The sequence below is a fragment of the Salminus brasiliensis genome, chromosome 3 (assembly GCF_030463535.1).
Source record: "Salminus brasiliensis chromosome 3, fSalBra1.hap2, whole genome shotgun sequence".
Lineage (NCBI taxonomy): Eukaryota > Metazoa > Chordata > Actinopteri > Characiformes > Bryconidae > Salminus > Salminus brasiliensis.
The window spans coordinates 27696635-27717424 of record NC_132880.1 but is presented as its reverse complement, the minus strand read 5'-3'; the positions used below and the strand labels follow the sequence as shown (position 1 = coordinate 27717424).

The 20790-nt window shown below is 41.8% G+C and overlaps 1 protein-coding gene across 2 annotated transcripts; it reads right to left on the bottom strand.

The window, feature by feature from the left end:
- Positions 1–498: 498 nt before the first annotated feature.
- Positions 499–19017, bottom strand: dbpa (D site albumin promoter binding protein a). 2 transcript variants are annotated; one of them, XM_072675813.1, is made up of 4 exons: positions 17958–19017; positions 12696–13133; positions 5559–5803; positions 499–4578 (listed from the first exon to the last, which is right to left on the bottom strand). In XM_072675813.1, exons 1-4 carry the CDS (start codon positions 18142–18144, stop codon positions 4348–4350), a joined length of 1101 nt encoding a protein of 366 aa, XP_072531914.1. In that variant the 5' UTR covers positions 18145–19017; the 3' UTR covers positions 499–4347. The 2 variants fall into 2 exon arrangements, with proteins under 2 accessions (XP_072531914.1, XP_072531915.1); XM_072675814.1 differs by having other exon boundaries at positions 499–4563; positions 17958–19016.
- Positions 19018–20790: the final 1773 nt, after the last annotated feature.

The window sequence follows — 20790 nt, the reverse complement described above, 5'->3', positions numbered from 1 at the left end:
TAATGAGCAGTTTATGCAGGCAGGCCTGGACACCCCATTGGGAGTGTGCCCAGGCTTGTCAGTTGGTAGGATTAGATCATGCAGCTGGTTTAAACTGTGCATGCTATGAACAATACACATATTTAGACGTAGAGCAAAGCTAGCATGTGAGCTAGTTTTCGTTTGTCGCAATTTATGTTAGCCTATTGGAGAGCCTATAGGAGAACTTTGCAAACTGTTAAAGAGAGGTTAGTATAACATACAGTTAGCTGGCTACTGCTCTGGGTTCTGTCCTTCTACCAGGACATATACAGCACCTACTGAGATGATCTGATCTAGATGTTGATTTTCTGACCTTGTTTAGCTACCAAATTTCACAAAAAATTGTTTCCTAGCTTATCCATGCACATTCACACATGTTCATCTTTGACACAATCTTACAGTGCTCCCATTCCAAGAAGCTGTTTTCTTCTATTATCTTGTGTAACATAAAAATAAAAGATCAGAATGAAAATGGGGTTTGTATCAGTGAATAAGGGTAGTTATTTATTGGTGTGTCAGGGAAAAAGGCAAAACCACATTTCCCTGCATCCCTAAAGGTAGGAATAACAAACATTATCAGTGAAGTTCGATAGTGGTATGCTCTTGGGATTTGTAGTTCATAACAGTCACAAACAGGGACCTGTTAATATTCCACATGTGGAAAGGAAAAAAAAAAGGATGAATACAATACCCGCAATAACATCTGGTAGAATACCATCGCTGCAAAGAGAGGATGGGCTACCAATGCCCGTGAAATCTCTTAATGTGTACACAGAGTTACATAGAAAAATAGCACTGTCAAAAGTTTCGATTTAAGCTTCTACAAACAGTTCCAATATAACAAAAACAATGTTCTCCTTTGACACGTGGCCCTTGGCAGCAAAAGCAGCACCAAGTCAATGATGGCAGAAGGAGTAGTTCAAATTCCTCCAGGAGAAGAAGAAAACAGTTGCTCAATTCTCATTTGTTTGTATCAGCTTATATAAACTCATACGTACAAGGACAAGACAACAGCCCCCACAATGCACTTGGGGCCATGTACAGTCTTGGTGGATTGTGCCAACAACGAACAGTCTCACTGGAATCTGGAGTTACTGTAAATAGCATGGTGACTACACAGGTAAGACGGCATCGCATTTTCTTTGAAAGACCGTTGCAAGAAAATGCCGGGAAACAAATGTCAGAATACTAATCATAATAGCATTAACAATGATAATACTAGCAAGAAGAGTAACGAGAATGGAAAAATAAGGAGATACATTTAAAGTTGTATGTGTAAAATTAACAAAGAAGTTGTTTTTATGTCCAGCACTGTTTTTAACCTTCCCAAGATGAGTTGGTAGTGGGTTTCTATGGGTTTCCATGGAATACTCTGAACACTATGCTGCCAGGACAAATTCAAACATGTGTCTGAAAACAGAGGTGGACAGAGTACAAGACTTCAGTAGTTGAGTAAAGGTAGTACTGTTGGTAAAATGTCCCTTCAGTAAAAGTATTCATTCAGTAAGTAAGAAAATGATCTGCTTGTGAATGTACTTAAAGGGAACCCTGGCAGTTAGGGCCTGCTGGTCATACAGTCATGTTTTTATCCACTCCTGGTCACAGCCTACTCTGAAACATTGGGCGCAAGGCAGGAATACAACCTGGAAAGGGTGCCTATCCATCGCTAGGTGGATCACACACACCCATTCACTAACATCTAAGGGCAACTTAGCATAAACACTTCACCCAGCGAAAACACAGACATAGGGAGAACAAACCAAACATCTCATGGACAGTGACCAGAGCAAAGATTGAACCCACAAGCCCAGGAGCGGTGCCCAACACACCCTACCTGCAGCCTCATAAGGTACAAAGAAATGTAGTTTGTTATAAAAACATGACAAACTGGCAAAATTCCTCTACTAGTCAGACAGTACTATCCTAACTGTCATTCACTGGACTCAGAAGACATTAGTTGTGGGTGCTCCTGGGAAATGTCAGACTCTAGTTAAAGCTAGAAGGTCTGAATGATGTATTGGAGTTAAATATTTAGCTGTGCTTTCCTTCATGGACAAGGTAGTGAGCAACCAACCAACTGAAAATGCAGCCCACTTGCTTGCATTATACAACACATTGTAATAGTATTGCACATGTGCACCATACTGAGCCTTCTTGTCTATCAATCAGACCAATCAGAGTTCCCTTTATGTATCAAACCTTAATGCATTTGAGGTATTATAGGTCTTATATAATGTTATTTTGTATAAATGAGACTTATGTGGCTGCAAACATGAAAACAGCACTTTTGTAATTTCTACCTTTACTCAAGAACTCAATATATTACGGAGAAAGATACATTGTACTTCATCCACCCAAGTCATTTAAAAACAAAAATTGACTTTTGATAATTCTTCTAGACACCTGAGCAAATTGGGCAAAAAAATCTGATCTTTTTTGTTTTTTTTATTATAATTATTTTCTGTATAGATACTACATGTATTAAAGTTATGTAAAATTACATCTACAGTCACATATTCAAGCATATAATTATGTACACACATATCTAATGATATAATACTTTAATATTCAATATTTATATATATTTATAAGAAAATGGTACATTGTTTTTGTAATGGTACAGTAGTATTAGGGTGCGTTTTCTGTAAGGGTTTAGTTTGGGGACTTTTATAAACATGTGTTTCTGTCTATATTCGTGTCCCCGTACAGTTGCGGGGGGAAGGGCACTAAACCATTAAGAGAAACAGGGTTATAGGCAGTCAATTTCTGTATATGTGTGAAGGAACTGGGTGAGCACCATATAAAAAAAAGACAAGTTGTCCACACAAGGGTGTGTGTGTGTTTTTTTTCTCTGTTCTGATCATACAGTACGCAAGCATGCGCCACCATGCAACCCACTCACTGCCAACTGAATCTGGGCAAAAGGAATTCCAAACTAGCATCGTCAGGAAAGCAAAAATGGAGGGAGGGAGAGAAAGAGATAGAGCGAGAAAAGTGCGACCATGGCGCTGAACAATTGACTGTACGTGTGTATTGACTTCATACAAGGAGTCTTGTTTTGTGCGTTGTTTTATACTGGCCGTGCAAACCAAGGTCCAGTTTGTGTGCATGTGTATGTATGTGTATATATATATATATTATATATAAATGAAGACATTGTAGCTTGAACATTTAAAATATATACATGGGGAAACTTATTGTACATGTAGTGACGGGGCGGTAGTGTCCAGGGCTCCTGTTTCCTTTCAAGAATCTCTTTCTATCTCTTTTTCTTTCTCCTCTCTTAACTCAGGACGAAACACATGCTGAAATTTAAGAGGAAAAAAAAAGAAATCCAGAGGAAGAAGGACATCAAATTAAGTGCTTTAACAAATCCGCGACACAAATATTTCCAATCTCCGCAGCTCTCATTTTGTTGTTACCTTCACCTTCTGTCCCTTATGTGTGACTGTTTCAACCCGTTCTTACATTCTTTCATTTCAGTATCGGCTCTTCTTGATAGGCTCTTCCTAACAATCTTCATAAATCTTTACGTGTAAATCATATCACCCAACAAGCTCCGTCCTGATTTTGTTGAAAACATCTTCATATAGCCCTCTTTCTCTACAGCTACCCCTACCCACCCATATATAAAATATACAAAAAAGATTATTTCCAAAATCTCTTCACCTGTCTGTTCCTGTAAGTATAAAAATATACATTTTTTCCTATGTCAAAATCTCTTTGTGTTGTCTTGTCCTCCACTCCTCTCTCTCCTATTCTCCTAATCTTATCTGTGCCTAAGCAGTTCAAAAATATACAATGTTTTTTTTTGTCATAGAAAAAATTACACCTGTGTCATCTCGTAAAACCCACCTTTCTAAGAAAATGAGCCAGAATAACGATAAAAGGAATGTTCATAAGGTCCGGGTAACACTGCACACGAGTTGACAATCACCCTTGAAAATTGACAGGAGCTTCATTCGTCCACCAAAAAAGACGGCACTGTGTTGCAGGGAAAGATCAATACTCACAGAACAGTTTGGAAAATAAGGATTCTGAACAGTGTTTACTTCTAGACATCGTGAGCATTCCCTTTGACTAGGGTTACTGAACTGTTTACCAAAGTACTTGTTGCAGGCATGCACAACACCGCCTTAATCAAAAACTGCACACTCGCAAAAGAAACACAGTCTGCAAGTGTTTGTAGTGCAAGTTTGGAACAAGTACGTACACAAACTGCCGTTTCTCCGAGGCTTGTTCAACAGTCCCGTCCTTAAACTCTCTTGCTTTAGAAAACAACAAAAAAACAACAACATGATTTCCTTTCCTTCTCAGTTCTCCTCTTCATAAGTCTCCATGGCGACTCTCGTACTTGTTGATGATGTTGCGACAGCGGCCCAGCTCTTTGCGCATGTCGGCTACTTCCTGTCGGAGCGCTGCATTCTCTCGCTCAAGGAAAGCAGCGCGGACGGATATCTGGTTCTCCTTCAGCCGCCGTGCATCCCGTGAGCGTTTTGCTGCCTCGTTGTTCTTGACGCGACGACTCCAGTACTTTTCGTCCTTCATCCGTGGAGCATGTTTAATAGGAAGGGAAGAAAGAAAGTGAAATAAAATTAGGGTGTTTAGCCTTGACATCCAATGAGTAGTGCAGTTTTTTTTTATCCCACTAAAAGGTCTAAAGAAAAGACACCCCATGAGATACATAGACTTTTACATAAACTTGGATAAATCCAGCCACAGCACACCTCACTGACCTCACTTAGTGCTACACTTAATTATTGTATTGGATGAGAAGCACAAATAATATTGAGCTACTTTGAGGAGAGCTTTGGTAAATGTACCTGGGTCCTTTTTTACTCTTGTTATTATTTATTTTTATTTGTGTATTTCTGGGCTACTCAGTAGAAATGGTACAGTACCCCTTTTCTTAAATAAAAAATGATATTAAAACTTTAGTACTGCCAACACAGATCTAGTATTTATTCTATAACTACTACCTATTTATTTATTTTATTGTTATACTTAAGATGCGCACCATAAAGTATAGTTTTTCCCCAAAACACTACACAAAGATTGAGTGTGTGCTATTTGTTAAGCCTAGATTTCTGTAATTACTATGTTTTCTGCTGATATCAGCATATTTGCATATTTAAATATAATCTAATCTAAAGGTTTGGACATCTCTGGTCAATTTACATGTTTTTAGATTTTTTGGGGAAAACATATTAAATGCTCTATTAGTTTTGTACATGTCATAGTTTACATTACAAATATGTTTAATTCAGCAAATCAACAGTAATTGTTCAAATGTGCAGAAGTGTGTTCTTATTAGATACAGGTCATTTGATCAGGGGTGCATAAACATTTATATACTTTTGTATATTCTGTGAAACTTTATGGTGGGACAAGAAAAGTTTATTATTTAACAATTATTATTCACTAGCGTAATGTGCCAATGTATGTGCAACTCTTTTGCTGAAACCTGCAGGCACTCGATTTCCTGGGTTGTGGAAGTAGTATATATGGTAAGCTGCTGAACTGATTTAAATTAGTACCTTCTGATCATCTGGCACGAGCATTTTTCGGGCCTTCTTGATCATGGGCTGAGGCTTGAGCTCCTCTTCAGAGAAACGATGCCTCCGGGGGTCGAATGCCTCCTGGCCCGGGACGCTGGACAAGGCCAGGTCAGCGGGGTCAGGATCAAAGTTTACCATGACATCAGCAGCATTGGTGGGCAGGGGCACTGGTGGAGGTGGGCAGGAGGAGCTTGGAGACTGGTCCTGCTGCACTGCCTGTCGACCTAAAGAGCAAAAATTAAAAAAAAGAGAGGTTGATTCCAAAAACTGGTCTCTTGCATTAGAATATGATATATGTATAAACACATACATCAAAAATTTATAGTGCATCATGTGATGTAATTATTAAAGATTAAAATACATTATTATAACGAACATTATTACACATATGTACTGGACCCTTGTGCTCATGAAACTGCATTCAAGATGTTCACAGCACATAAGTAAAGAAAACAATCATTTGGATTGATGTAAAATAATACTCATGTTCATGAACTGCTGAACCACTCAACTAGACTGTTACCACACAACATATTTCTTTTTCTCTGACAGAATGCCTTTTATAGATCTGTATATCATACCATTCTCCAATACAGATATTATGAAAGTCAGTATCATGATGGTGGTGAACAAATATATCATGCACCTCTGCTAGGCCAAGCAGTTAAAGGTAATCGCTTTATGAGGCAAGAGTAGGAGAGGATTAGGAGCATGCATGGTCATGTCCATCCTCAGGCCGCACGCAATGCCACATTGCAGCCACAAGGGTGCAGCAGAGGTCAATGTGAAGACACGCCAGTAACAGCAACCGGAGGCCTAGTCAGGCATAAGCCAACAAACAGCTCCAATCCTCATGACAAACATTTTGTCTACAAACCAAGCTGGGAGCACATTCACTTTTGTTTGAAGGCAGGTCTTTTATACAGTCTCATGCAAAAGGCAGTCCCATCCTGTCCCATCCTTTGCAGAGAATACACTTCTAAAGCATAATTTCTATTTACTTAATTTACCATGGTCCAAAAATAAATAAATAATTCAATGTGATGTGTGCAAATGCAGTGATAAATGTGTTAATGGTATATGTTTTTCACATCAAATCTGGCTCTACAACATGCAGGAAATGTTATATTTAAGTTATGATTTACTTATTTTCCTTTAGAAAATGAACAATTAAAATGTCGCATACAACTGTATCTCTATTTTCTAAACACCACTCAAAGAGTATTGATTTACTCCTGAACTGAAAAAATGTCTGCTTTCCATTAGCATCTGTGCTCTTTACCTGCTTCTCTTCTCCATGGAAAAGGGAAAATGTGCTTTAAGAGCAGTAATTAAATGTCATGCACTTGGCCATAATTACTGTACATTAGCTACGACAGTATTTTATAGTGAAGCTGCTATTGAGCAAAAATTCATTCACTTAAACACATGCATATTACATATGCAAATGTCACGAATTTAGGACAACTGTGTATAATGAACTTGCTATTCTGCATTTGCGGCAGACAAAGTTTTAGACATTTCTTCTACTGATAACATATTACTCTTTGTTGCTAATCTTATAAAACAAGACAGTATGATCTTCCAAGAATACAAGATGTACTACAAATGGTAGCACAACCTCAAACATATGAGCTAATCCAAGAGCTAAGCATGTTAAAACAATATTCAGTTTGCATCAAGAGTAAATCTTTTTAGATTTTACTAATGCCGCAAATATTGCAAATGCTTGAGAAATCAGACAAATATTGGATTTTTTTCCTCCAAGCAAAACATGCAAATGAAATTACACAAAATAAGGTGCAATACGAGAATGCTTCTCAAAATCCGACCCTCTCCCAGCTATATTATGCCTCGCCTAAGAGCGTGCAGTTTCCTTCTGGTGTATTTAAAAATACACCAGTGAAAAAAAAGAGCTTTCCTTTCCATGGGCATACAGAAGATCTTTCTTAAGCATCTTTCTGCAGCTGAAGGAAATATCCCAAATAAAAAGCACAGCTGTCTGTTATGCCCTCACATACTGGAACTGCATGCACTATGTGTACAAATGTAGGACATAGACATACACATGCGCACACACACTCACACATACAGTCACTGAGCAAGAATACTATAATGAGTACGGCTTCTTTTTGCTCTCGATTCTTTATAGCCTGGATTCTACAAGATGTTGGTGCATGTTGACATGATTGCATCAAGCAATTCTCTGCTCATCCCAGGAGCACTTTCATGCTCTGAATCTCATTCCACCACATTTCATCCCTACGATGTTTTATTAAGAAGTAGCCATTAGAAGACAGGTAAATTGTGATCATGAAGGGATGCATATGGGCTGTGGCACTCAAGCAATGATTGATTGGTATTAACAAGCCCAAAGTGTGCCAAGATAACCTTTCCCACACCATTACACCACCTCCGCCAGCCTGGACTGTTGACACAATGCAGGTTGGGTCCATGGATCCAACACAGCAAATTTGCCAAGCTGGGTGTTAAAATTTAACTTTCACGGCGTTAATGTAACACTAATGGTGTTGATTTAACACTGGTAAATTTGCTGGGGAGCTGCTGGCACCAAATTCTCACCATACCACGTGTGTGCCTCAGCAGAAATCGAGATTCATCAGACCAGGCTATGTCTTCTGCAGTGCAATTTTGCTGAACCTGTGCCCACTGCAGCCTCAGCTTTCTGTTGTTGGCTGACAGAAGTGGAACCTGAAGTGGTCTTCTGCTGTTGTAGCCTATCTGTGCATTCGGAGATGCTTTACTGCTCACTATAGTTGTACAGAGAGGTTATCTGAGTAACCGTAGCCTTTCTGTCCGGTCAGACTAGTTTGGCCGTTCTCTTTTGTCCTCTCTTATCAACAAGGTGTTTCCATTTGCAGAACTTCCCCTTGCTGGACCAGTCTGAGTAAAATCTAGAATCCCAGGAGGTCAGCAGTACCTCGAGAAATACTCAATTCAGCCGCCTGTCACCTACAATCATGCCACACTGAAAATCACTGAGCCCACATTTTTTCCTCATTCTGATGGCTGACGTGAACGCTACCTAAAGCTGCTGAATGAGTATGTGTACAGGCGTCCTAATAAATTGCTTGTGAGTGTATTGTTAAGAATGCTGCCATTGTTATCCACTACGCTACACCACCAAACAAACACACACTGACAATAATGTGTACCAGTTTTCCCTAATGTTTGAGTAGGCATGCGTGCCTGGGTAAAAATACACACATTCACACAGTTCATCAACTGGGCCCAGATTGTCCAGCCTCAGATGCTCAGCCGTAACAATGTAAGATGAAGAAACAGCATTTCTAGCAAGGACAAAGCTATCTCTTTACTCTCTATCGCTATAAAATATTACTCAACGTAACCCAATGTCCTACATTTGTCTTGCCAGGTTCTACACCAGTTAATCAGGTTTGTAGTAGAACCATATGTCTACAACAGGAATCTGTCAGGAACCCGTATTTGTAAGAGTGTAGCTGTTTGGAAAAAATGGAGTTACAAGGTTGACATGGCAGCACTCTCTCTCTCCTTCTCTTTCCCTCCCTGGTTCTCTAGCCCCGTGGCTCCTCCCTCTCTTCCTCCACCCCTCCCTTCCCATGGCTCTCTCACTTCATTGCTCTCTGCATCAGCACGTGACAAGTCGCCTGCACATGGCCTCAACGTGTGAGACAGCGGGCGAGAGGGAGAGCGAGGGAACAAGAAAACATGAGAGGAAAATACACATTGGCAGAGCCCCCACCCCTTACACTCTCTCTCTCTCTCTTTCCCGGCCTCTCTCTGTTTGCTTGCTTATCCCTCAGCTGGGTCTTTCAGCTAACACTGTGCTGTACAATGCATTGCAGAGATAATTAAAGGCACTGATATTGCAATTGTTTCATTAACATGAACATTATTACTAGGCAAAAATCAGGTACCATGTAGTCAGTCTGACATTATGACATAAATATTATTGGGTTTGGCAACTTTCCAGAATGATATTTCTGCATGTTCTCACCTATGAAGAGTGACCTGATTGAATCTACTTATAAACTGGCTAATTTTATTCCCGGATGATATACCACTTTTGGTTCTACTGCTGCAGACAACAATAGCAATTTGCCTTGAGAACACTCAATGTTGCATGTTTAAAGACAGGCCTGGGCTCCAAATATTTACATTCGGTAGATCACATGGTGTGATTCATCAGAACACCCACAAAACACTCCTCTGGAGCATTTGAGCCTGGTCAGATTGCAGCATTTAAATGTTTGCGGTTTGTCAAAGGGCTCATTTGCATGTTGCAGCCTTCTGCGACATTACTGCTGCAAAGCCCAATGTCACAATTGACAAACAATATATTGTGCAGCCCTAGTTTAAATGATGGGTGTACCTTGGTTTCCTGCTTCTAATAATAACATATGGCTACTGGCCTTCAGATGGGAAACTACAGTCTTCCAGTTGAATGAACTTTAATGCAGCATCTGTTCATAGAAGGCTCATGTGACTCGCTATTCATTCTGTTTCTAATAAAAAGAGAAAAGCCATAATAGTGAATCATTGTACTTTCTTCATGGAAGTGCTCAGACTAACAGTGCACTCAAAAAACAATGTTACATGGAACTGTGCGGTGTAATTGCTAACAGTTGCACAAGAGTACATCATTTTAGCAATGCATAAGCAGCTAACAGTGCTAATTCTATAGAATTCTCATTATATCGCTTAATGAAATATAGTTCGGCACCTTTCTTGCTTTGGTCACAAACGCACTCGTTAAGGCTGGCTTTGCATGTTGCATCCAAACATCCAGAGCAGTTTGTTAAGCAAAACACGCTGATCAAAGTACTCAGCTACACCACATGTACAGTGATCTGACCAGATGTGGCACAGCGGTCATTAGTCTGCACCATGAAGTCATTATGCAAAAGTAATTATCACTCTTTGACCAACCACAATATTCAACATGCTATTTAGCAATGCTAAAATGGATGATATTGATATACAAGCCTATCATTTCACACTGCACAACCCTTCCACTCTTGAGGTCCACACACTGGACATTTGTGTGTGTGGTCAGGAATCAATTGCCCAGGGGAGCCCAGTAGTTTCTGCATTGATGAAACAGAAATTCATGAACCAATTCTGTGCTGCTTATATTAAAACTGATGCATGTACACTGAATAACCACAAGTCACTTATATAGACTCCTTTTCATGTTTATAGACACTAGCACTCCTATACACAGCACTGGGGGATTCTATAAAAAAAGTTGCCATCCCCTTTGAATCCCCTTTAGATAAATGTTATCAGGTCTATTGCTCAAGTATTTACTTGAGAAAGGGTTGAAAAAAAGGGTTGTTTAAGCAATAGAAGCCATAGAAAAACTACTTTTTAAAGCAACAGACACAAGCAGAAGGCACTGTACCATATTCCATTAAAGCCATGCTGTTATTTCACAATAACACGCGACCTTGAGTATTGTGTTGCTTTTTTTTTTTACACAAAACTTTGGAAAATAAATAAAGTAAGAAATAAATAAATTGAGCCGTGAACGAATCATTTCATCTGTGTTAACCTTAGCATTTCCTTCCGCCACATTATGGTACCTTAACAAGCAGCTTGTTGCTACGTCACAGAAATAAACTCTACTCACTGCACAGCCTGCAGTTCCTTCTCCAGCTCCTTACACAGGCTAACTATTTAAACTCCATTACCCACTCACGCTTACTTTCTGTCAACTCGTCTTTTTTGTTGCTGTTGTTTATTATTGTCTTAATCCTTATAGTTTTGTTTTAGGTCGTTTTTGTTTTGTTTTTTAGCTCAGAGCATTTCCATTATTTCCTGGTTTAACTGCGTTCTGCTGAGTGATACAGTGTTTGAGAAAAACGCGATGTTGTGCTGAAAGAACAACATGGTTAGATCGCTTCTCAACCAATCTGCTTGCGTGGCCAGAATGTTTGTTTGTTTGTTTTTGCTGTGCTTTCATTTTTGTTGGATACACTGTGTTTTTCCCCCAGGTGAGCATTGGGCTCATTTACAGTGCAGTGTGCATCAGCAAACACTTATTATTGTTTTAATTACAGTAACGATTAAACATGAGATACAGGATTTAGAGTCCAACTCATGCGTCTTGCAGTTCAAAGTGATTTCTGATATTAAGTTTCTGACATTAATCTATGAATGTATCGACTTTGTTACATCACGTTTGTTACAAATGAAGCAGGGGTGTAACATGTATTTGCACTGAACCGTCATGATACGCAGCTGCACAAAGACTACGCTGTAGGCACTGATATGATAATTACGGTAAGTTCATAAGCGCGTGTGCCACCTGGAAACCTTAAGCTGTTAACCGCCGGATTTGCATGATATTGTGGTCTGGGAGTATTGTATCTATGGTAACTGTAGTCTTGTTGGCCCCCCACCTCTTCACACTGCTCACTCTTTGTGTAGAGAAAGTGACTCTTTAAAACCGTGGAGAACCCTCTTAAAGGAAGCTTTTTCTTCTAAAAACCTTTTCAGACAATTCCTCAAAGCACCTTAAGAGGTCCCTCTACAGTTTCAAATTGAAAAACCTCCAAAGGTTCCTCAAGGAAATATTTTAACAGTGACATTTGTGTAACGATACACCCCTTAATATCAAGTAAATGCAGCAACAGCTTTACTGAGGAACCAAAAGTGATTCTTCTATGGCATTACTCTTTATTTTTAGAAGTGTGCTTTGAATATATTGTGAGAACCTCTGCTGCCATCATGTTGTTTGAACCCATCACCCCCTTCACACCCCCACAAATGCAAAAGCACATATACATCATTTTTATAGTGGCATGATGTGGTTATACATCTGCCTCATATGCATTATTTACCTATGCAAGTATGCAATAAGACTTTTCCAAGGCTAACCTTCACTAACCAAATACAATACTGTGCATTCAGCTCAGCTTTTGTATAAACACTTTTTTTAACAGTCTGGGCTGTTTTGCTGGTCCTGCTTTTGCAGGCTAACTTTGTTTTCTTCAAATTTTACAATGGCAGGACATTTCTGTTTGGAAATGTAAGAACATAAACTCTCTTACACATACCAACACATACACACACACACAAATATCCACAATAACATACACAAACACTTACCATGCAGACACTCAGGGCCTCCCAGCAGTCCTGGTGTTGGGCCCTGTGGCACGTCCAGGCCCAGCAGGGAGGAAGATGAGGATGAGGAGGACAGGGAGGAGATGGAAGAGGCAGAGGAGGAGCAAGGGGGTGGTGAGGAGGGAGGGCACTGGGAGCTCTGGCTGGGTACAGCTGATTGCGTGCTCTGTGAGGGGATTTGTGCCTGGGCACTGGAGGCGTTTCCCGATGGCATGCAGCCCATCCCGTTCTCCGTCAAGAACTCCTCCAGGTCCATGTACTGGAGCTGGAACAGGCTGCCGTCACAAGGTAGGGTGCGTTCCCACAGTAGTGGTCCCAGGAAAGCTGACTGGGAGGAGTTGCGCATGTTGCCCCCTCCGCCTGCCACACCCCCGACTCCACCCAGTGAGTCCTCATCAGAGTCTAAGGGCTTGTCTTTATCTAGAACAGACAAAAATACATTTGCATTATATCATGACATCAGTGATACGTCTATCGGCGTCAGTCTTTCATCATAAGTCCTGCATTGTTTACTAGCTACATGCAACAATACATAACAAATGTCATAACAAAATATGTTACCTAGTTTCATAACAAAGGCAGGGTGAGAAAATACAGTGTGGATCTCTATTAAGGTGCTTTTTATTTGATCAATATCTAAACCTGAAATGCTCTAAAACCATTTATCACCAAGGCTGCCCCCATGTTCAATTTAAGACTGTACCCATAAATCGAACATTTGGAGACAGGGAATTCAACAATTCATAGAATGACTGTATTATTATATTTATTACTATATTATACATTATATAAGATTAATAAAGTATCGCACTTCTTTAAATGTTCGTTTCTTTAATTTGCTTTGGAACAGCATAAAAAATAGAACCGGGACTCCAGAAATGGACTGGGCAACTTGTCCCCCTTTCAAAACTGTAAGAAATAGTTAAGATTTCAATCTTCTGAAATCAATTTCTGCTGTTGGCTGCTGCCGCTGTTGGGCAAATGCAGATATGCGCCGCTTGGGTAGTCAATAAAGGCTTGGGAGCTTCAGCTTATTGCACAATATCTCTCTCCCTATAAAATGACATAGCATCTGGTGCTGAGGTGGTGTGGGGGGCCCAAAATGAAAATCTGCTTAGGGCCCCATAAAGGCTTGGGCCAGCCCTGTTTGGAGAAGTGATCTGGTAGAGTGGCTTTTTTCATTTGCATTTGTATAAATAACACAGTCAACCAGTTTAATGAGAAACGTTTACCCAATCTATGTGTCTGTGTACCATATTGAGCATGGAGTAAAGAAAGAAGAGCGCAATGTTCTCAATGTTCCTGTGTCCACCGTGCACACAGCCCATGATACTGCAGCTAACCTCCTTGGACGTGGATGGAAGAGGAAAATTGTTGGATTGCTAGATTGCTATGAAGGACTGTTTGCATGGTGGCTAAAGAACCTCAATCAACTTCTAAACAAATTCAAATCTGCAGACATAAGGTACAACAGAGTCAGCTCGCACTATCCGTCACCATCTGAATGAAATGGGACCCTCTGGTAGGAGACCCAAAAAAAAGCCAGACTGGAGTTGCCATAACTTACCTGAGGAAGCCACAATCCTCCTGGGAGAACGTCCTGTGGATAGATCAGACCAAAATAGAGCTTTTTGGTAAAGCACATCATTGTACCAATTACAGAAAATCAAATGAGGCCTTTAAGGGGAAAAAAAACACGGCCCCCGCCATGTTTTGAGGCTCTTTTGCTGCTTCTGGCACTGGATGCCTTGACTGTGTGAATAGCATTACGAAATCTGAAGACTACCAAAGAATTCTGGAGCGCAATGTAGGACCCAGTGTCAGAAAGCTGGGTCTCATCAGAGATCATGGATCTTCCAGTAGGACAATTACCCAAAGCATACCTCAAAAAGCAGCCGGGAATGAATAAAGAGGAAACGCTGGAGAAGTGGTCAGCAATGAGTCCAGATCTAAATCTTACAGGGATCTCAATACAGCCGTGGGAGAAGGTAGCCTTCAAACTCTGAGAGACCTGGAGCAGTTGGCAAAAAAGAGTGGTCCAAAATTCCAGTAGAGAAATGTAAGAAACTCATTCATGGTTATTGTTTGCAAATGATGCAATGATGTATAAATGATACATAGACTGTAGCCTATGTATTATTATATAAAGGAAAGTCCAAATATTGTGACCAAGGTTTATGAAATTGTTGTTTTTATTTGGTAAACTTGTACGTTTAAAAGTGGGCAGCGGGATCATCTGCACTGTTCTACTCTCATTTTCTGTTGGGATTATAAATTTCAAAATCTTTTTCTCACTTACCTCCAAATCACCTGCTCATCCTGCCCGGTCAGCATCCTCTTACTCTCTCGCTCTTTCTCTCTGTTTAGTCTGAACGCACTAGAGTGAACTGGTATCAGTAAAGAACTGGTATTTCTTGACATGAAGGCAAGGCATGTATTACTGACCAATTTCCATCTGACTGGAACAATTATATTAAGAAACACTGACTTGTACAATTCTCTTCAATACTTCTTTCATCTGACCACTCATTTTTCTACTGCTCAGAGCTTTCCTTGTTTTCTGAGACTGTCCAAAAAATAGCTGAATGTCATTGCCACCCTTTATCTGGCTCAATAAATTAGAGCTACTAGTTCTCTATAAGTTACACATGCTTTACTACAATGATTATTACCTGTGAGGCTAGTTACTTTCCAGCTAACCTAGAAGTCTATGATAGCCCACATTACTAGCAATGGTTAATTGATTTAGCGCTCACAAATTGGCCCATTCTCACCAAAAGTGCTGTACCCTTCATACAATTACTGACACTTTTTAGTAAAATATGATGTAATTCCACAATAACAGCTCAGTCATGTATTGATGTTTAAGTTACTTTTTCATGCAAGTCAAAGATTTGAGCTACAAAGACTCCGAGACTGCGCCGGCCAAAGGCATACTCCAGTTACGCGGCCGCTTAGGTCCCCAACACCACCAGAGGGCCCCCAAGAGCACCAAGACATCATGATGAAAAATACATATTTTAAAAATAACATTGAATAATACAACAAAATGGTATAACACAGGTAAAAGCCATTTTATATGAATTTAATTTCATAGCTGGCACAGCTAATACTAGGTTAATCAATTTCTGCTGTTGGCTGCTGCCGCTGTTGGGCAAATGCAGATATGCGCCGCTTGGGTAGTCAATAAAGGCTTGGGAGCTTCAGCTTATTGCACAATATCTCTCTCCCTATAAAATGACATAGCATCTGGTGCTGAGGTGGTGTGGGGGGCTCAAAATAAAAATCTGCTTAGGGCCCCATAAAGGCTTGGGCCAGCCCTGTTTGGAGAAGTGATCTGGTAGAGTGGCAAGTGCTCTATCAAGAACAGTTGGGAACAGTACACACAACTTAAAGAGTAGAATTTCTCATTCATTTTTTGTTATATTTGTAGACTATCTGAATATTTGTGTGTATATTGTGAATACGGCCTTAAGGGACAGAGCTCTAGCAAGAATGTGACAGTCATGCACAGCCGAGAATTTAAAGCTTCCACCAAGACAAGAGTCTCTGGGCTGCATTCAGGTGGAGGGATGAAAAGCAGCATGACATGAGGGTCATGTATTGAGTTATCTGAATGAATGACTAAAAGCAATGCAGAAGGATGTAGAATGATCATTACATTGCAGGGGTGTATAGCTCATCTCACACAGCACCATTCTTAGGCAGTTCAACATGAATCTGGACATCTGAGGTTTAAACTCCACATTCGGGTACAATCATTTTTCAGCTGTACGTGGCATTTTTACAATCATTCCTTCAGTAAAGAACTGCTTTGCATTGCTTTATATGGGATTACTACAGTAATCCTGAGAATGCAAAGGTCACATCATTTAAGAGGTTAACACAGCGAAGCAACTATGAGGATGTATTCTTTGCACTGGTTATTGAATAGCTTAAGTAAAGGCGGCCCAGAGTGTCATCTGTGTAGCAGTGTGAACGGCAAGAAATACACTGAATCTGACAACCGATTTGGGCCAAGGTACTTCTAAAGAAATGGCCGAACATGTTTTTGTGTTCAATTCAGTTTTGCATATGGTATTATTTGGTAGTGAGCACTGACACTAAAATTGGTATTGGTACCAAAAGCACAATTCTGATAGTATGGTTCAACCCTTTTCCCACTCAGATTGCTTACTCTTCACTTTGCTATTACATTCAATGACATTAAGAGTAGGCCTGACTGATATGAGGGCTAAACCTTTTGACAAGCCAGTGTCATTTTATACTGCTGTTATTATTTTTTTTGTAGAACAGTGTTTTATAATCAGACAGCCAATACTGCTCAACCCCTAAGTGAAGCAGGTTTACACATATGGACCATTTTAATGGGTACAGAAGTGAGAAAAGAAAGAATCTGAGGCTGACAGACAAAAAAAGAGCTAGTACTCATGCAAGCTGGGGGGGAGGGGGGATGTTGAGAGGCAGTAAGGAAGATTGAGAGAGTGTGGGTGTATTTGAGGGCGTTGAACAAAGCCAACAAGAAGCAGCTCTGGATGAGGAAAAACCACTGAAGCCAGAGCCAGCGCACAATGCTTCACATGTAAAAATTAATCCTGCGCTTTTTTTTCTGTGTGAAAAATATCTACAATATACTTTCTACACATAATCTAATCTGGAGAAGCTCTGGTCTTTCGTTTGAATGAAGAAAAAAAAACAACAACAATATTTGTTCATCCCTGTGCTCATCAACATCATCATCATCATCCTCATCAACATCCTGGCTACTACAAAAAAAAAAAGGAATGCAGAGCCAGCAGTGCCGTAGATCTTCCACCAGAGGGGGCCACAGAGCAAACACAGTCATTAATGGATGTGTGGCCAACAGCTCAGTGTGACATCCCTTTAATACCAATCATTTCGCCTTTAAGGGGTACAACTGAACCAGGCTTATTTGAAATGACCCCTGAAAAGAGCACAAGGTGTATTTCTCGTTAATGTGCCAAGTTTTCTCGATCGAACAGCTCTGAACCAGAAATCATCTTAGCTGTTCCACTTCTGTCCACAGTATCTGCTGTAGCAGTGCTGCTGTGGGCTGCTGTTGACTAGGCTCGGTCCTATTTTACACAAAAGATCCACAACACAAAAACCAGTGACAGCGCTGGGAATATTGAGTGGGTGTTAGGGGTTGCAGGCCCAACCATGAGAGAGAGAGAGAGAGAGAGAGAGAGAGAGAGAGAGAGAGAGAGAGAGAGAGAGATTCACCTTTCATCTCACAGCAGTCTTTCGCTCTGTTGTCTCCTTTAATGGGAAGCTGCAGGAGAGTCTTCAGGCTGGCCATAGAGTTCAGGTGTCCATTAGGAGCAGAAGCCGCTGGATTAGCCGGACCGAACTGTGGACTGGCTCCAGCGGGGAGCTCTGGCGGTAGAAGCTGAGAAAGTTGTCTGGACATAAGAGCTAGATGTAGGTACACTCTGAAACGAGTAGGTCTGGGACTGAAGAAGCACTCTGCAGGCGAGCAGTGGACACCAGGGCTCCTAACTTTTCCAGCTGACCACAGGACTCGCGGATTCGAGCTCCTAAATCCGCCGAAAACGACCACCCTTAATCCGTTCCCATATGGAAACTGGAAGGCGTGTTTACGTCCGGTACAGTGTGTTCAGAGCGCGCGCTGCATCTCCTCCGGAGCGAGCCGTGAGAGCACCTTTAAGAGCGTTCAAACCTGCCGCCCCTGGACGATCCTCGGCCGCTCGGGTCTACAAAGTTGCTGCTGGCCGCAGTTCGCCCTCCCCCTGTGCTGAGGTCTGGACAGCGGACAGTCCAGCGTTCATTCGCTGACATTTGTCACCAAACGGAGTTGTTGGCGCTCCTCCCGGGCAGGACACAGATATTCTCCAAAAAAACGAATCAGTTGAAAATGACGGGCGTCCATGGAGCCAGAGGTCCAACACGATTCACCACGACGGAGGGAGGCGAGCCATGAACCCCTGGGCAGACTGGGGTAGGGACGGTAAATCCAGCCGCTCTGAATCCGAGAGGAATTAAAATGGTTGGTCTTCTTCTTCAGAGAGGCTGGAGAGATAAAGCCCCGAAAAGTCTGCTGGACACCGAGAGCAAGTTGAGCTGGACGGTCGGAGGTCTCTCTCTCTCTCTCTCTCTCTCTCTCTCTCCCTGCTGTTGTTTTTTTCTCACGCGCTCTTTCGCTCGTTAGTTTGTTCGACCGCTTTTCCGCTCCCTCTCTTTTCTCCGGGCGCTCGCGGACCGCGGCTCGAGTCAGCTGGAACGAACACGGGCAGCTCTCGTGACATCACCTCTCACGGGGGAAGAGCGCGAGGGGGGGGGCTACTAAATATTAACGAAGCGAACCGCTTGAAGCCCCGCCCGCAACGACGCAGAGGAGGGCCGCCCACCAACGGCGTCGACTCAAATTTGCATATTTTACATATTAACGACAGGCCACGCCCGCCTGGTTAACCCCTTCTCCGCGGTGGCCGGGTGAGCGTGCTCAGGCTGACTCTCAGACGTAGGGTTTCTGCACCGTCAGGAGAGCAGAGCAGTCATGAGAGTGCATTTTCTGACAAGCGCTGACCACTGAATCTACCGAGGACCAAAACAAGACCCTCATTCACCTGAATGAAGCCGCTTGTTTGTTTACACACACATCTCGGGGCAAAACTGTGTTGAAAAGCTTTTTTTAAACTATGTTAGGTTTTAAAAATGCATAAAACCTAACATAGCAACAGTAATACAATACTAATAATAGCTATATTAATATTAATACTCTTCTTAAGAAGGTTTGTGTTTCTTTAAACACTCTTCTGGTTCGCCGAAACGTGAGCGTTTCCATTTGGCCGACACAAATAGCTCTCAACAGCACCTTAAGGCCCACACCAGAACTGGGCGCGAGCACATGGCCTAAACACGCGCGGTTGTTGCCTACCGGCAGCGCTGCCTCCACGCGATTGGCTTAAAGTAGGTCAGTGTCGGCCCTTCGCCGCATCCCATTGGACAAATGTAGGTCAGTCGCTCCTCCCAGACTTCTCCCCATGCTAGGGCCGCGTGAGACGGGAGTAAAACAACATGCAAAGGAGGCCTGGCGAGATCCCGTGGATTAGTGCAGGCAACTCCTGTAAGATCTGGAGATCAAATGGAATCTGCCCTTGCATGTAGAAAAATGAAAACACGCATCAGCGAGCGCCTTCAGATGTAGACTGCTAGTTAAAATACCTTTATATAAATGTATGCACAATTATCAGTGCATTGCACATTGCATTTGCCTCTAATACAGAGCTGTGCTGCAACAACACCTGCTAAAGCAAGCATCTCCGTTAGCCACGAGCTCTTCCAGATAGCTCCGAGCTCGAAGGCTATTGGCCTTTCCTTTGACTTACTGGTTCTTTCATTTTAAAGGAGGCGAGGCTCTTCCTTTGGGATGTGCACTCCCTTTAACCAAACAAGCAATGTATTAAATAGCCTCGAATAAAACACCACAGTCATGGGTAGTCCATTACACAGCAGTGAGGATTTTACAGCCTCTCAGACAAGACCGATGCAGCACACGGGTCTTTTATCGCCATCTAGTGAAGGTCTCCAGTGTTGCACGTTTTTGCACCTGAAACAAATGACTCCTTAGTTGTCCTACAGTTACATGAATTCTAAGATCTTGTTTGTCTTTCAAATTCTGATGGCAAATTTTAAGACACCCCCCCCCCCCTCCCCAATCATACTTTCTGTGACAAGAGCACACACCTTATATTTTAGTTAGGGCTGAGAAGGACTGCACTGAGATCATGCCTGGGTAGGAAAGCGAGAAACCCAACAGACGGCTCTGTGCCTCCATCCCTGCAGGCGTTCTCCTCTCTGCCTCTAATGGAGTGTGGCACCGCAGAGGGCATGTGCCAGCACATGTGAGCGGTAAACAGCCGGAGAGAGGCAAGGCACCGCACCACAGCACCAGGTGTACAACACCTGGTCCGTCCTCTTATTTGGGATTTCTAAATTATTTAACCTACGTGCCACAAAGCAGACAATCCATCAGCTCTGGGGTGACGGCGCTGGAGGCCGGAACCCAAACAGAACAAGCTTTTCCCCCACCTAA

Bases quoted from the DNA above. Each gene is read 5' to 3' on its own strand.
- dbpa (XM_072675813.1), bottom strand. From the start codon at position 18,144: ATGTCCAGACAACTTTCTCAGCTTCTACCGCCAGAGCTCCCCGCTGGA. The intron at 13,134-17,957 runs GTGAATCTCTCT...TGTCTGTTCTAG, and splicing joins AGACTGCTGTGAGATGAAAG to ATAAAGACAAGCCCTTAGAC. The intron at 5,804-12,695 runs GTAAGTGTTTGT...TTTGCTCTTTAG, and splicing joins AGGCCCTGAGTGTCTGCATG to GTCGACAGGCAGTGCAGCAG.